The following is a 16,783-nucleotide window of genomic DNA, read 5'->3' on the forward strand; positions in this document are numbered from 1 at the left end:
TTAGCAGCGGGGCCACCATAGGGCTTGGGCGGTGCAAACTGCTGGTTGGGACGAGGCGCCTCAAAGGATGGCCTCGGGATGAACCTGGGTGGCAGTGCCGTGCTTGGGATCCACACCCGGCGCTTCTGAGCTCCAGAGCCGGATGAAGAGCCAAAATCACGTGAGTGCTTGCGTGAAGCGTCATAATCAGTCTGGCCTGTCTCAGCACTGATGGCTTTATTGACCAACTTCTGAAAGGATGTGCACTCGTGCAGACGAAGATCGCGGCGAAGCTCAGGGCTGAGTCCCTTGCGGAACCTTGCCTGCTTCTTAGCGTCAGTAGATACCTCTTCAGGGGCATAACATGCCAGATTCCCAAATTCACGACTATATGCATCCACAGTCAGTCTTCCTTGGGTGAAATTGCAGAACTCCTCCCTCTTGCAATCCATGAGACCTTCCGGAATGTGATGCTCACGGAAAGCCTCACTGAATTCAGCCCAAGTAGTGATTTGGCCGACCGGGCGCATAGCTTCAAAATTTTCCCACCAGAGGCTAGCAGGGCCTTCGAGATGGTAGGCAGCATAAGTAACCTTGTCGGCTTTGGCTACGTTGGTAGAACGTAGCTTGTGGGTGATGCTGCGAAGCCAGTCATCCGCGTCGAGGGGCTCGACGGAATGGTTAAACTTTGGTGGGTACAGCTTGATAAAGTCATTGATTGACACCAAGTCATTTCGCTGATGGCGTGCAGTGTTCTGCTCAATCCGCTCTAGCAGGCGGTTAGTCTCACGCTTGTTTCTTTCCGCCTCCAGCATCACTTCGGCCAGAGAGGGCGGGTGAGGCAGATTTTCACCCCTAGCTGCACTGGCTTCCCCCTGCTCCGGGGCAGCAGGGTTGCTGCGGGTGTTGACCATCCTAGGAGAAAACAAGACAACGGTTTAGATAAGGATGGCTCAAACTTAGCAAGGAAGTGCAGAATGTAATGGATAACACGGAATGCAGAGATGTTCATCCGTATGTCATGGTAATATAAAACTGCCATATATATACCAACGGTCATACACATCATACATAGTTTAGTACAAGCCCAGGCTACAGTACAACTATGATGAAAGACGTTACATCTCATCGGAGGCATTCCAAGCTCCTATACATTATTTGTCTACACCTCCGGAATTGATTACACACAAAGTCATATTCCACAAGTCACGCAGGACAGTGGAGATACAACTATTACAATACTAGTGATACTACTACTAACTCAGACAGCTCCGTAGTAGTCCTCATAGAAGTCACCTCCATAGCCTGGAAGTTCAACGTGATCATCCGGGAACAGACGGTCCTGAGGAGCTTGTGGACCAAAGGGGCTAGGATGAGGTCTTGGACCAACAAACGGTGGCCTGCGGGGACCACGGGGTGGGGTGATGCCTCCCACATCACGCCAATCCACCATGTCTGGCAGAGCAGATCTCACAGGATACAGATCCCTTGTATCCATACATCCAGCTTGCACCGCAGGTGCAAACCGAGTCAATGTGGCCCAATGATCAGCACGGGTATTGAAAAGCTCCAGCCTCAAGGCCCGATTCTCTCGGTCCTTATCTTCGAGCATCTCGGCAGTGGTACGAGTTAATGAGTCCTCCTGAGTGGAGTCAGCATAGATAGCCTGAAGATACCCTTGCGCTCCCGGAAGTGAAGCTGGCATGTAACGGAAGTCGGTGTTCCGAAGCAGGCCAGTCCGGACTCGCATGATGGTCATCATGGAATAGGCAGCATCCTGCACAGCCATCTCAACAGTAACCCCGAGTCCATAGGAACAGTGAAGGGGCTCGGTAGATCCAGGATAAGAAGGAAATATCCTGACGGTGCAGAAATATTGGCTTTGATTAAAGTCTCGGAATTGCTCTTCGACGGTGTATTCGGGATACCAACGGTAACCCGTCTCGATCATTACCCGGACTAACATAGCAGTATGACCGGGCACGTCGAGGCACCGGGTCAGGCGAACCACTTGGTTTTGAACACGGTTGGCCATCTGAAAGCACAACCACAATGCAAAGACATTAGAATTTCTAGGGAAAATTGGACAGCATAACAGCTGTAAATGCTCAGAAAAAGATTTGAGACATCCACAACAGTTTGCAATACCACTCAACAACATCATATCAAGGTTCTGATTCAATTAGCAACATACTAAAATAGTAGAAACTGTACTGAGGCTTGTAACAACAATCCTATAAGCTACTACGGATTAGTAACACGTGAACCTGATAGAAGAAGAGAGCCTAGTCCTTAACCCACGTTGAATGAGAAGAGAATGACTCAGATCAGAGGACATAAGGTAAAGGAGTAAAAGAGCCTTACGTTCCCTCCCACAATCAATTCCCCTACATATAACTAAAGCATTTCTAGACTCGACATCGACCAGTTTGGCTCAACGAACCTACAGGCAGTCCGGCTCTGATGCCAACGCTGTCAGGACCCCGATTCCAAGCCACATCGATCTAGCCGGTAACACCTCATATCACTTTGCGGCCTCACGCACGGTATCCCACGGGTGTCGCCTTACCATGGCCCGGGACCGTTTGCGCCTTTTGGCTCACGTATATGATAGTGTCGCTAGCATCCATATGACAGAGAACCCGGGCCGACATGGCTAGTCGTGAACCCAAAGCGGCACAGACCTATGGAGACAGGCATACATGAATCACATCGAGCATGTCGGTCATCAGCGAGTGATTCCGGGCTGTAGCACTGGGCTAACAGGACTCCGGGGAACCCGGGCTGTAGCAGGCTAGGCAGGACTCCGGATGTCACCGCGTGACATTTCCCCGAAGGGACAGACATAGGAACGAAGTGAAACACATGCCGGCCAGTCAAGTGTCCTGAGCAGTAGTGCTGGGCTAGCAGGACTCCGGTGAACCGGGCTGTAGCGGACTACTATGGCTCGAGGAACACTAGACTACATTTCCCCATAAGAAAGGCTGCCAAGGATAAACAACTAGATTGTCGGATCCCACTCATACCAAGCATTTCAATCATACACACAATATGCCCGATATGAGTACATACAACATGGCATCACAACAAAACTCTACAACTCAAGTACTTTATTTAAAGGCTCCAGAGAGCCATACATAACATGTTCATACAGATAGGGGTCACATGACCCGACACTCAAGTCATACAATCATACAAGCACAAGCGGAAGCAACTAGTCTGAGTATAGACACTAGAAAGAAAGAAGGCTTCTCAAAGCCTGATTATCTACATAGGGCCCTCCATGGCCAGGATCACCACCTAGGTGGCTAGTCACTCGTCGACGTCAAGGTCTACGTAGAACTCATCGGAGGGGGCGGTGTTGTCGTCTGAAAACAGTAATTAAGCAAACATGAGTACAAAGGTACTCAGCAAGTCTTACAACAGAACCTACTATACATGCTTATTCTCAAGAAGGTGGTGGGGTTATTGCAGCAAGCCAGCTTTGACTCTTGGCTAAGCTATCCTACAGAACTCCACTAGTAAAATAGTTTCCGCACACGAGTCCACTACTCACCAACACAATACTCCACCGGGGATCCTCTCTCGTGATCCTACGAGAGGGCCATCCTCGGTACTCACACTTATCTTGAGACTTTTAGTAGTAACCATTAATTTGTCTATGAACTGTATAGGCAACCAAGTAGTCCTTTACCGCAGACGCGGCTATTCGAATAGTTTTATACCCTGCAGGGGTGTACTTCGTCACACATGTCTCCACCACTTAGCGTCTGCACACGACATGTGCTCGACAGACTTCAAGCGAAAACCGACATGGGTGTAGACCACGACCTGACTAACCTCACAAGTCTCTAGTCTAGGTTGATCGCCTATTCAGGTTCCATCCGCAAGGAAATCCGGCCGGGGTGTCCTCAACGGCCCCAAACTTTGTGTGCCGGGTTCCCGAGACACCAAACGGGCGACTCGATACACCATGCCACGGTGTATCTACCGCATCATAGCCCACCCCTAGGGTCAGTGCTACGCACGGCCGCCAACACATAACCTACAAACACGAGAAACTAGTTGCAACTCCTGGACAGAGAGCGAGAGGGTCAGTAAGTCGAGCGGGGTCATATTTCAGGGCCCAATGTGTGGTAGTAGCTGAATCTTAAATCATGCATACAGATCTCAGTTCTTATGGACGGCCTCAATGAAACAACCCACCATGTACTCCTACAAGGCCTCTCATCGATACCTTTACCAAAACATGTTCAACACATCCCTCACATTACCGACATCATCATATCACTCTAGCCCATCACCCAGATGAACCAGACCTGACACAACTCTAAGCATAGCAGGCATAGCAAGGTAGGAATCATATACATGGCTCAATCAACTCCTACACATGCTAGTGGGTTTCATCTAGTTACTGTGGCAATGACAGGTCATGTAGAGGATAAGGGTTCAACTACCATAGCACACAGCAGTTTGAATCGCGTTGTCTTAATGCAGTAAACAAGAGCAGAAGCGAGAACATGGGTTTGTATCGGAATGATCAATGGGTTGCTTGCCTGTTGTAGAGGTAGTAGGGTACTGCCCTTCAGACGGATACTCGGGGTTATCCTCGGAGGCAGAACCTACCACGAAAATCACACCGAACATAATCAACACATGGCAATATGCAACAATATGATGCATGCTATGACATGGCAAGATGAAAGTGTCTTGACCTAATGCAAGCTAAAACAGAAGGGGATGAACTCATTTGAATCAAAGATTCAAATATTAGCTCGTTAAACATGGCCTTATTAGTGCATTACCTTATTCTGCTTAAACATCAAGGTTAACTTGTTTTGTCATGCATGAAACCATTACAGATGGATAGATTGAATTTTTCTGATCATTTTTTATATATAAATCTTTGCATTTGGAGCTATGGTTGATTTTCTACGATTTTTAGAAGTTTTGACTATTTTCTAGAATTTCCTTTTAAAGGATAAATCCAGTAATTGAATTAATGCGTCAGCATGACATAGGTGTGACGTCAGCGGGTCAACTGGGTCGGCCAGGTCAAACCTGACTGATGGGCCCTCTCTGTCAGTGACACAACTGGTTAACAGAATTAGATTAACACTAATTAGCTGTCAGTGGGGCCTGGGCCCACATGTCAGTGTCTAAACTAACTAGAATTAGTTAAAACTAATCTTAAACTGATTAGCAGGCCGGCCCCACCTGTCATAGACTCAGGGGGGGTCTACCTGGGCCCACACGAGGGTCAAACAGGGTCAACTCGCCGGCGGCTTGATGCCGGCGATGACAGACGCGGCGGAGGGGCTGGGGTTTGCGTCTCCGGCGACCAAATCGACGGCGGAGAGCAGCTACGTGACACGGGAAGCGAGCCACATCGTTTGGTGGAGAAAGTGGAGCTCGGGGAGGCCGGGAACGACGCCGGTGACGACCTTGGCGGTCGCCGGAGTTCGGGCGAGGATGAAACCGAGGCTACAGGGCACGGCGAGGCGCGGGGAGTGGTGCGTTAGGCTCCTGGGAGTGCGTGGAGGATGAAGGCGTGCTCGATGGCGTTCCAACGTGGCTATGGCCACGACGGCGACGTGCGGTGGCGGCGACGAGCTTCGGCTTCGATGGCAGAGGGGGTTAGAGGACGCGGACGAGCGCGGGGAGAGGGGGAAATGGTGGCGGAGCTCACAGCGGTTGCAGGGAAGCGATCGGCGGGCTCGGGGAAGGGCTGGAGCGAGCGGGGCGGTGAAGGGGATCTCCGGTGGCCAGAGTTGAGGACGAGCTCGGTGCAGCGTCTCCGGGGCGAGCGAGCGCACGGGGCTCGGCCTACTTGATGCAGTCGACGACGGCGGAGCTTCCTGGCATGTCGGGGCAGCAAATGGACGGCGGTGGCTGCGGTGAAGCTTGTCGGCGGTGACGGCTGCGCTCGGCAGGGGAATGGGGAGAGAGCCAAAGAGGGAGAGAGGCCACGGGGAGTGTAGGAAGAAAGAGAGGGGGGCGTGGGGGGCGGCGTGGCACTCCTAGATGCTTCCAGGGCGTCGGCGGAAGTAGGAGCTGGCCGGCGTGTGGCCGCGGACGCCGGCCACGCGCTCCTCGTCCTCCTGGCGAGAGGAGGGGGACGACTGGCAAGCGCCAGTCGGCTGGGCCGAGCCAGGTGGGCTGGTGGGCTGCGCCTGGTAAGTTCTCTCTCTCTCCTTTCTTTTCTGATTTGTTTTCTTTTTCTATTTTTCTGCAACTGCTGGGCTTTATTAAAAATACCAGGGCATTATCATAAATCATAAAATTAATCATGACCACTGCTTAGAATATATCCAACAACAAACATATTAGTTTATGATTATTTGAGCATTTAAAATATTTTATAGCATTTAAATGCCCAAATGCAAATACCATAAGGATTAATCCAATGACCTTTGATGTCCTAGAAAAATGTGCACCATTTTTGTCAAAGGTTTTAACCCAAAACAAAAAGGATGGGCTTTTTAGAAGGGCATTTCAGGTTCATTGAAAAAGTTTTTAATAAACCCTAGTTGTTCCAGGTGCTGGTGGTTCTGTCTTCCCCATTTCAAATTTAAGAGGAATTTAAACATGATGCACACTCTAATGCTTGAACTAGCTAGGGTGTGACAGTCATCAATTACCAAAACCCAACATAGGGGCACCACATGTTTTTTCAACATGTCTGTTTTACTACTAGTGTTTATCCACACCCAAAAGGTTGTTAAAGGTCTGGTTGAAAAACTAGAATTTTAATAATAATTTGTCTGAGCCTTTGTCATAGTGCATATCCTCTCGTGGATTCGATAAGTCGGGTCACTTTTTGGGGGAAAAGCATGAGAACCTTCTTTTATCCAAACCGAATCTCAAAAGGCATCATAAACCATGGCTGCCTGCTGGCCCGGTGATGCACATAAGTTGATGCCAATCTTCATGAGCTACCATGGTTGGTTGGCGCTGCTCAGCATGAACTGCAAAAGAAAGGCGTGTACTCCAGCAACAGGACCATACCTCCGTGGGAGTCATGTCGATGCACGACAGAGGCAACGAGATCACACGATCAACATAGGGAAGCCCGGTGCCACGTACCAGCGCGTCGGGCTCCACCACCGGTGATGCCGAGCCACCCCCGCACAACTCCGGCCATCCACTCTCCAACACGCCATTGGCAATTGCCCACGGCGTCGTCGCGGTCGACTGCCTCGCGCTCAAGCTGGAGAATGCGGACTAAGAGTGCGGCGGCATGTGCCTTGGAGTCGATGAGGAGCTCACAAAGGGAGGTGGCCTTGACACTCGCCACGGCGGCGCGGGCGAGCAGCTCTGCCTCCACCGACGACGTGCAGTGCCTCCCAGATATCTCGGTTGGCCGCACCGGGCACCGATCGCCGCGGCAACATCTAGCACCGTACGCATTCGCCCCCATCTCAAGGATGAGGCAGGGCCACGGGCTGCGATGGTGCCGCACGGCGCGGGGTACCAATGCTGGAGTGCCGCGACGGGATGGGAGGAAGCTTGGCGGCGAGGGAATGAGATGATTTGGGCAGCGGGGAATGAGAATAGACCAGGAGAGAGTGTGAGGGGGAGGTCGGAAAACATTCATTCGGTCGACGTCCCAGCGAATGACTGAAAAATCTGACGTGGCCCCGTACTCGCGTAAGATTTGAGCTATAGGATCGAACGGCAGGAGAAACGTTGGTTCCGAAACGTCAAAAATCCGGCGTCAAAATTTTTAACATTTGGGATCATCTAATGTCGTGGGTTGAGCAATCGCGAAATTTGGGTTAAGCTCAAGGTGAATGTAAATTACACCGCAGAGCAAGAGAGTAACATAGCAAAGTCACTGCTCCGGATGCATATGCCTGACCAGGAATCCATGCCTTAGAACGGAAGAAAATGAACTCCCTGTTGTTCCGTGCGCTGATCTGATCCCTGGCTCACGGCTTTTGAACAAGTAACGTGTTTACCACTTGCTCTCTTTTCCTCCGAGGGCGGCGTGTCTGTAGGCAGGAGCGCGAGCAGTGCCGCCGTATCACGTCCGTGCAATCAAACCATCCTACGTGTCTCCATTAGCTGCCGGAGGGGCGGTCAAAGTCACACCCATCATCATCGATCAGCTTAGCCGCAGGACAGGGCCCCAACGTGGCCCAGCTAAACCCCAGCGATCAATCCTTAACCCCACTGACCTGTCCTCGTCAAATCGCATATATAATGCCCCAAGCCGGCACTCTCTTCCTTACCACCGCACAATACATCCAACCAAACCTGGTTGACCTGACATCGCCATGTCGTCGACGAGAGCGCGGCGGAGCGGCGGCCGGCAGTTCGCGGTGGGCGGCCGGTGGCGGCACGTGGCCGTGGTGGACACGGGGTGCGGGTGCCGCCCGCGCCGGCCGAGGCTGCCGCTCATGAGCCTGCCCTCCTTCCTCAGGCCGTCGGTCACCAGGAGCGGCAGCAGCTCCCGCTCGTCGTCCTTGTTCCCCTCCTCCGCCTCCACCGCGTCGTCTGCCTCCGCCGCCACCTACTCCTCCTACTCCTCCTCCAGTAACCATGCCAACCACCCCGCCTCCGCCCACGTTTACAAGCACCGCCAGGAGCCTGCAGTGCCCTACGGGATCACGGCCAATGCGTCGGCGCCGGCGCCGGCGCCGGTGGCGAGGAACAAGGCGGGCAGCAGGGCGAAGAAGAGGCGCGAGAAGATGGCAGTGCCGGCCGAGGAAGAGGAGGAGGAGGGCGTCGGGGTGGCGGTAGAGAAGGAGTCGTCGGACCCCCGGGCCGACTTCCGTGACAGCATGGTGCAGATGGTGGTGGAGATGGGGCTCTGCGACTGGGACGGCCTCCGCTGCATGCTTCGCCGCCTGCTCGCCCTCAACGCGCCGCGCCACCACGCCGCCATCCTCGCAGCCTTCGCCGAGGTCTGCGCCCAGCTCGCCTCGGAGCCTCCCCCGCCGCCGCCTCCGGCGTATCAGTACGACTACTACTACTGACGAGTGACCAGTCGTCGGCTCGGCAAGCCGTCCAGGTCGTCCGCTCGTGTTCTGTTCTGTTCTGTTCTGTGTGGGGGCTGATCTCGAGATCCTGGTACCACCTGGTGTACACGCATCCCAGTCTGGGCGAGGTTACCGGGTGGTGATAGGATCTCTCGGAAGATAATTTAAGCTGCAGTAGAAGAAACTTACTAGTAGTAGTCGCAGTTTTATGTGTGGACAGTCAGTTGTTCGTCTAGCTCTGGGTTTCTTTCTTTGGGTGTTTTCCTTCATTTCCGGCTCAGTGTTTCAGCGTGTTGTTTCTAGATTTCTAGTGTCATATAATGTGTGTGCTTGTGTGGCCTTCGGTTTTGCATGAAGGTCACCAAGGAAGTTAGTTCATTAATCAGCTCAAGTAGGCAACTATTTGTGCCATAAGCAGTACTGTGTTGTGATGTGTTTATTATTCTATATGCATTTGGCACTTTCTAGTGTGGTGATCTGTAATTTTTCGATGCTTTCTCTTGAATACTTTTCGCTTTTCTAAGTAGTCTTCACTAAAGAACAAGCATTGCATCATCCGATGTTCTTTTTCTCTTGATTACTAGTCCAAGCGCATAGTTAAGTACTCCCTTGTTCATATTTACTTCCCATATTAACTTTGTCTAAACTTTGTCAACTTTGTAAAGAAAACTATATTAACGTACACCACTAAAACAGTCGCACAGAGAAAGAAGAGCTTTGAATATGCATGGAGTTAATTGTAGGGAAGTATCACACTTGGGGTAGCTGTAACGAGTCGGTACCACTATTCAGATTTTTTGCAAGTCAGTACCACGTTTGAGGCTAGTCGTTGCAATACGGGCTAAGCCGCGTATAACTCTGTATTGGCGCTGTATCTGACAACCCGACCCCATGAGTCAGTTGACCAGCCGCCGAACCGGCTCGGTCGGTCTACCTGGTCGAACCCAACTCCCTCGAACCCAACTCACTCACTCCCCACGAACCCTAGCCCTCGCCCCGCTCGAGCTCTCACCCGCCGATTCGTCGCCGACCGCCGCGCATTCCCCCGCCGCCACCGCGCCATGGTCCACGAGGATGAGAGCAGCGACGACTACTCCAGCCTGCAGTATATGAACTCCTCCTCCGACGACAGCATGTTGTACCGGGTTAGTGGTTTAGCTAGGGTTAGGGTTAGTGTTCCTGCTTTGGGGATTTGATCTTTGATTTGGGGGGTTTTGGTTCATTTTGCTACTACAGATCATTGTTCCCTGCCAGCACCATGGGCTGCCATGTGAGAGGCGTGTAGCCTTTGAGGGATTTGACACGGGCAGGAGGTTCTTAGCCTGTCCTCTGAAAGTAAGATTCTGCACTTTCTATGTTCTGTTTATTAAAATGAGTTGGTAGTAGCCCCACAGTATTTTTAATTAGTAGTAGTTTGGTCCAAGTTAGATTATCTTCTTGTGATTGCCATTCTTTATCCAATTACTAGTACTGATGCACTGATGCTGGTCATTGGAGTAGGCATATGTTAATTTAATATGTGGCCAAGAGCTTAGTTTCGAGTGCACAGCATTGTTTAAGCTTTCCTGATGTTAGTGCTTTATGAGTGCTTTATAGTTGATGTACTTTTTGTTATGATTAAATAATGTGGCTATGTGATTTGGTTGCCGTGCACATGCTGTGTTGTTCTTCAGTTAGTTAGTTCTGTTGTTCTTTAGTTCTTTACTTAAGATCATATTCTTTAATTGTAATATTTAGTGTAGTTGTGATGTTCTTTACAATCAAATCTTTAACAAATATAGGTGCTGAATATATTGCAGGAAGGTCAGAACTATGGCTCTGTTGAATGGGTTGACCCAGAGTGGCCTCCTACAATGCAGAATGCATTGTTGAAGCTATGAGAAATGTATCAAGATAGTAGGAGTGATAGGCGGAAGGATAACCTGGAGAGTTCACTCACTATTCACAATTTGACAGAAGAAAAAAATAAACTGGAGGCCAACTATGACAAATTAGTTGAAGATGTTCATCAACTTTTGAATGCCCAAGAGGATAGGGTGCTGGATTTTAGATATTTGCAGTCTAAGATGGAGAGTGCAGAGGAGAGGAAAGCTGAGGTGACCAACTCAGTTGTCTCAGATATGAAGACTGGGATGGAGAAGAAAGATGCAGAGATATTCAAGCTGCAAGGGAAGTATGAAGTCCTCGTGAACCTGACAAAAGCCCAAGGCACTGTCATCAGGAACATGAAGTTCAACCATTTGAAAGAGAAGGAAGTGCATAGTGCAGCCATGAGGAACTTGCAGTTCCAGGTTGAAGAACTAACTAAGTCTATGGAGAAGCTCAAGCAAGAGAATCTAAAGCTAATGCAGGTTGATGAAGTCACTAAGTCTCAGGAAGAGCTCACCCAAGAGAATCTGAAGCTGAAGGATCACATTGGTGATCTGAAAAAGGGACATGACAAGCTCACTAAAGACAGGGCTCAGCTCAAGCTTCAGATTGCTGATATGTTGAAGGCAGAGGAGAAGAACAAGCAGAAGATGAAGGGGATCTAGGCCATCTTGGATGAATGAACAAGATGAAGAGGCTGCTTAGCTGAACTTTTGTGAAGTAGTATCAATGTATTTGTTCTGTATGTGTGTATGGTTCTGTAAGAATCTATTAAGTATGTTGAACTCCAGTATGTTGAACTCCAGTTTGAATTATGGGTCTGTTAGAAGTTATGAACTATGTTGAACTCCAGTATGTTGCTGTAAGAATCTACTATGGTTATGTTCTGTGTGGATCTATTAGTTGGAATTATCTTGCTTTCATATACGCTTCATAGAATGGTGAAGTTAAGAAGTTTTGTCATCTTTGTTTCATGGATGTAGATAGATAGATAGATAGATAGATAGATAGATAGATAGATACAATGGAAAAGCTATATTGGGTTCCGTCAATGTTGACAACCCCTACAGTCTAAATTTTGGCTATGTTGGGTTCCGTCGACGTCGACAACCCCTAAAGACTACACTTTGGCTATTTTGGGTTCCGTCGACGTCGACAACCCCTAAAGACTAAAACTTTGGCTATATTGGGTTCCGTCGACGTCGACAACCCCTAAAGACTACAACTTTGGCTATGTTGGGTTCCGTCGACGTCGACAACCCCTAAAGACTAAAACTTTGGCTATATTGGGTTCCGTCGACGTCGACAACCCCTAAAGACTAAAACTTTGGCTATGTTGGGTTCCGTCGACGTAGACAACCCCTAAAGACTAAAACTTTGGCTATATTGGGTTCCGTCGACGTCGACAACCCCTATAGACTAAAACTTTGGTTATGTTGGGTTCCGTCGATGTCGACAACCCCTAAAGACTAAAACTTTGGCTATTTTGGGTTCCGTCGACGTCAACCACCCCTAAAGACTAAAACTTTGGCTATATTGGGTTCCGTCGATGTTGACAACCCCTAAAGTCTAAAACTTTAGCTATTTTGGGTTCCGTCGACGTCAACAACCCCTAAAGACTAAAACTTTGGCTATGTTGGGTTCCGTCAACGTCGACAACCCCTAAAGACTAAAACTTTAGCTATTTTAGGTTCCGTCGACGTCGACAACCCCTAAAGACTAAATTTTGGTTATGTTGGGTTCCGTCGACGTCGACAACCCCTAAAGACTACACTTTGGCTATTTTGGGTTCCGTCGACGTCGACAACCCCTAAAGACTAAAATTTTGGCTATGTTGGATTCCGTCGACGTCGACAACCCCTAAAGACTAAAACTTTGGCTATTTTGGGTTCCGTCGACGTCGACAACCCCTAAAGACTAAATTTTGGCTATGTTGGGTTCCGTCGACGTCGACAACCCCTAAAGACTAAAATTTTGGCTATGTTGGGTTCCGTCGACGTCGACAACCCCTAAAGACTAAAACTTTGGCTATTTTGGGTTTCGTCAACATCAACAACCCCTAAAGACTAAATTTTGGCTATGTTGGGTTCCGTCGACGTTGACAACCCCTAAAGACTACACTTTGGCTATTTTGGGTTCCGTCGACGTCGACAACCCCTAAAGACTAAAATTTTGGCTATGCTGGGTTTCGTCGACGTCGACAACCCCTAAAGACTAAAACTTTGGCTATTTTGGGTTCCATCGACGTCAACAACCCCTAAAGACTAAATTTTGGCTATGTTGGGTTCCGTCGATGTCGACAACCCCTAAAGACTACACTTTGGCTATTTTGGGTTCCGTCAACATCGACAACACCTAAAGACTAAAACTTTGGCTATTTTAGGTTCCGTCGACGTCGACAACCCCTAAAGACTAAAACTTTGGCTATATTGGGGCATAACTGACATAGTTTAGATTCATGAATAATAACAGATAGAGTACTCTAACAGATAGCATACATAACTTGCCCCTCATCTCTTGGGGCATCACTGATATAGTTTAGAAACATGACTCATACATAATAGAAAGAGTACTCCTCCAGAAAGCATGTCAACCCAAAATGATAACTGTTTTGAAACATAAATAACTTGCCCCCTCATATCTTGGTCATAACTGACATAGTTTAGAAACATGAGACATGACAGTTAGGTATTTCCACTTGCAGTAAAAAAGGCCATCCATCCAGTATGACTTGTAGGGCCAGCAGAAGTGGAAGCACCAGAAGTGGAAGCCTCAGCAGCAGAACTCCCAGCAGCAGCTCTTGGTGCAGAGAATGGCTTTGAATACCTTCCAGCACCATGCTTTGCATAAGGATGTGCTCTTCCTGGTGCAGCCTATGCTCTTGCTGGTGCTCTTCCTGGTGCAGCCTGTGCTCTTGCTGGTGCAGCCTGTGCTCTTGCTGGTGCAGCCTCTGCTCTTGCTGGTGCTGCCTGTGCTTCATCAACATTCCTTGATCTTCTAGATGCCTTGCAAAAATGAGGGAAACATGAAGAGAAGGAAACATACAATAAATACAAAACATATATAGTACTAGTTAACAAGGTGCTTACCACATGCTTATTTTTTCTCAAAACCAACTCTGGTTTCAATTGTTTGCTGCAGTTGGTATATCTATGGCCTTGGAGCCCACAGTTGCTGCATGTTATAGTGGCCATTCTTGAACTCTCTTTTGGCTTTGGAACCTCGAATCTGCCCTTTATCCTCTTCTCTTTCCTTCTTCCCTTCTTCACATGAAATTTAGGTGGCTCTATGTCTGGTCCTGTTGTCTTTGTCCAATCATGTTCACCAGGAACAGGATATATCATTGGTTCATATGCTGCTAGGTAAAATGGTTTTTTGAAGAATTTGCACACATAGTCCTCTGGAAACCTTTTTGCCTTGTTAATTGCTGATATTGCATGGTTGCATGGTGTGCCACCCAGGTCCCACTTTTTGCAACCACATGTATGAAGTTCCAAGTTGACAACATGTGTTTGCTGCCCACTGGTTACTTGCCATAGATTAACACCAGCTTGAATGGGTTTACAGAATCTGGCCCTTTCCTTTTCCACCTCTAACTTCTCAGCATAATGGGGTGTGATCTCCCACAGAGTTGCCTTTCCACTCTCTCTATTCCTATGCCACCTCACCATCTGCTTATTCTTAATACCATCAATCATAGTCCTAATGGTTTTTTTCCTAAAATCAAGGATGTACTTGTTGAACACCTCAGATAGGTTATTAACAACCAAGTCTGTCTTACAGTTTGTATCAAAAGCATGCCTAGCCCAGAATCTTGCAGGTATTCCACTCAGCCACTTCCAAGTTTCCTCACTCTCATTTTTTTAGATCATTCATTGCAATGTCAAACTTGTGTTGGTTATAAGCATAACTAGCATTATCCATGCATTTATTAAGATCTTCTTCCCTATACCCAGCATTCTGAAAGTTTGCATACAAGTGCCTAAGGCAAAATCTTTGGTGGCAGTTTGGAAATACTTGATTAATTGCATTTAGTAGGCCCTGTTGACATAGCATATCATACTAAGCTACTGTCATCATAGTATAAGGACCAAATTTGCATAAAGATAAACAAGGGGATGCATTCATACCTTCTGTCTATCAGACATGATAGTATAAGTTCCAAATTGTCCAACTTCTCCTCCTAGACACATCTTAAGTTGGTGCAGAAACCAACACCAATTTGCTGTATCCTCTTGTCCAACAATACCAAATGCCAGTGGGAAAATGTTGTTGTTGCCATCTCTACCAGTGGCAGCAAGTATTTGAGCTCCAGTGGTGAGCTTAATAAAGCAGCCATCAACACCTATATTGCATTTGTAAGATCAAATTCAGTAACTATATGAAACTATCAAACTATTCTATATATGTCATCTACAAGAATGGATACACAATTCTATATATGTCATATAAAAGCAATGAGCAAGTTCATTCACTATATAACACTACTAAACATACTTAAGATGTACATGTCACTAACCTACTAAATAAAGCACTAAAATAAAGCATATAAAACATGTCACTAACCTATGAATGGTCTGCATCCACTAAGAAAGCCCTCCCTTACTCCATTGATGCAGAAGAACATAGCATGAAACCTTGGTCCTGCATGTGATATTTTTGTAGTAGGTTTTGGAGTTACAGTTGTAACTATAACTCTACTCCCAGGGTTTGTATCCATGATTGTTTGAGCATAGTCCCTCAGCCTGGGATGCTGTTTCTTGTGCTCTCCTAAAACAGCCTCTACAGCAAGGTTTTTGGCCCTATAGGCCATGTGCTTGCGCACATCAACACCATACTTCTCATTGCAGTTGTCAATCAGAGTCAAAATACTTGTGTTTGGATCAGACTTGAACAGTGACTCATATGTCTGTGCAAGCCACTTTGCACTAACCCTTGATGTCTCCGTACTGCTAGGGCAAGTGTGCTGCAGCCTCATTTTTTTATTGAAAATGTCTTCTCCCCTTTGATAACTGCTGCAACTATGAAGAACTGACAATGCTCTTGTTTGCAGCAAACAATTATCCTTTTGTCTGAGTTTCTATAATACCTGAAATTTCTGGCCTGTGTAATGTGCAAGCTCAATAGAGCATCTCTGAATTGTTGCTGATTTTTGAAACACATGCGCATACATAACTGTTGATGTGGTTGCTCCAGTTTTTCATTATACCATATCCTTGCTGGCCTTTTCAATGCCCTACTCTTCCTTCCTTTTGGTAGGACAAATGCTAGTGGCTCAAATTGATCATCTTCACTATCCAATAGCAACCCAGTATCTTCTTCATCTGATGATGGTCTGAAATCTGGTTTCAATTCCTCTAACACATTAGAATGTGTCCTACTGGTGGGCCCTCTCCTAACTGGCAGCTTTTGCCTCTTTTTACCAGCTGCTTTCATGGGTGGTTCCTTCTCCTTCTCAGAATCTTCCTCCTCATCCTCCTCAATCTCAAACAACTCCTCAACCTCAGTGTCACCCTCATAGTGTAGTTGTTCCTTATCTGAATGTTCATCTGTTTCTTCATCTGAATCTTCATCCTCTTCTAGTTCTTCATCTGCTAGCCTCTTTCCCTCTATTATCTCTGTGTCTTCAGCAATCCTGTACTTCTTCATGCAGAAAGGGTTGTTGTCACCGTCATATGCCCCTTGAGAGTCATCACTACTCTTATATCCCTCCTATTCCTTTTCTTCCATCACAGATTTGAGCTTGCTTAAGCTGACATTTCTGCTCTCTTGTGTGCACATACCAGTAGGTTGTACTAGTGCACTACTATTGCTTCTTTGACTCTCATAAACAACATCATTATCATTAACAGCAAGCACAGGAGGATCTCTTAGATCATACACAATAGGTTCTTGATATAAAACTGTGGCTAATTTTTCCTCACTAACATGAGATGCAGTACTGATAAATG

At 47.7% G+C, this 16,783-nt stretch overlaps 1 protein-coding gene and 1 pseudogene across 1 annotated transcript; one reads left to right on the forward strand and one right to left on the reverse strand.

Moving 5' to 3' along the window:
* Nucleotides 1–8,203: 8,203 nt before the first annotated feature.
* LOC123106804 (transcription repressor OFP8) lies at nt 8,204–9,430 on the forward strand. The gene has a single exon (XM_044528847.1). The coding sequence runs from the start codon at nt 8,259–8,261 to the stop codon at nt 8,958–8,960; it is 702 nt and encodes a 233-aa protein (XP_044384782.1). The 5' UTR covers nt 8,204–8,258; the 3' UTR covers nt 8,961–9,430.
* A 4,048-nt stretch (nt 9,431–13,478) lies between these two features.
* LOC123101289 (uncharacterized) lies at nt 13,479–16,481 on the reverse strand (annotated as a pseudogene).
* Nucleotides 16,482–16,783: the final 302 nt, after the last annotated feature.

Source organism: Triticum aestivum, chromosome 5A (assembly GCF_018294505.1).
Source record: "Triticum aestivum cultivar Chinese Spring chromosome 5A, IWGSC CS RefSeq v2.1, whole genome shotgun sequence".
NCBI lineage: Eukaryota > Viridiplantae > Streptophyta > Magnoliopsida > Poales > Poaceae > Triticum > Triticum aestivum.

Bases quoted from the DNA above. Each gene is read 5' to 3' on its own strand.
- LOC123106804 (XM_044528847.1), top strand. From the start codon at position 8,259: ATGTCGTCGACGAGAGCGCGGCGGAGCGGCGGCCGGCAGTTCGCGGTG.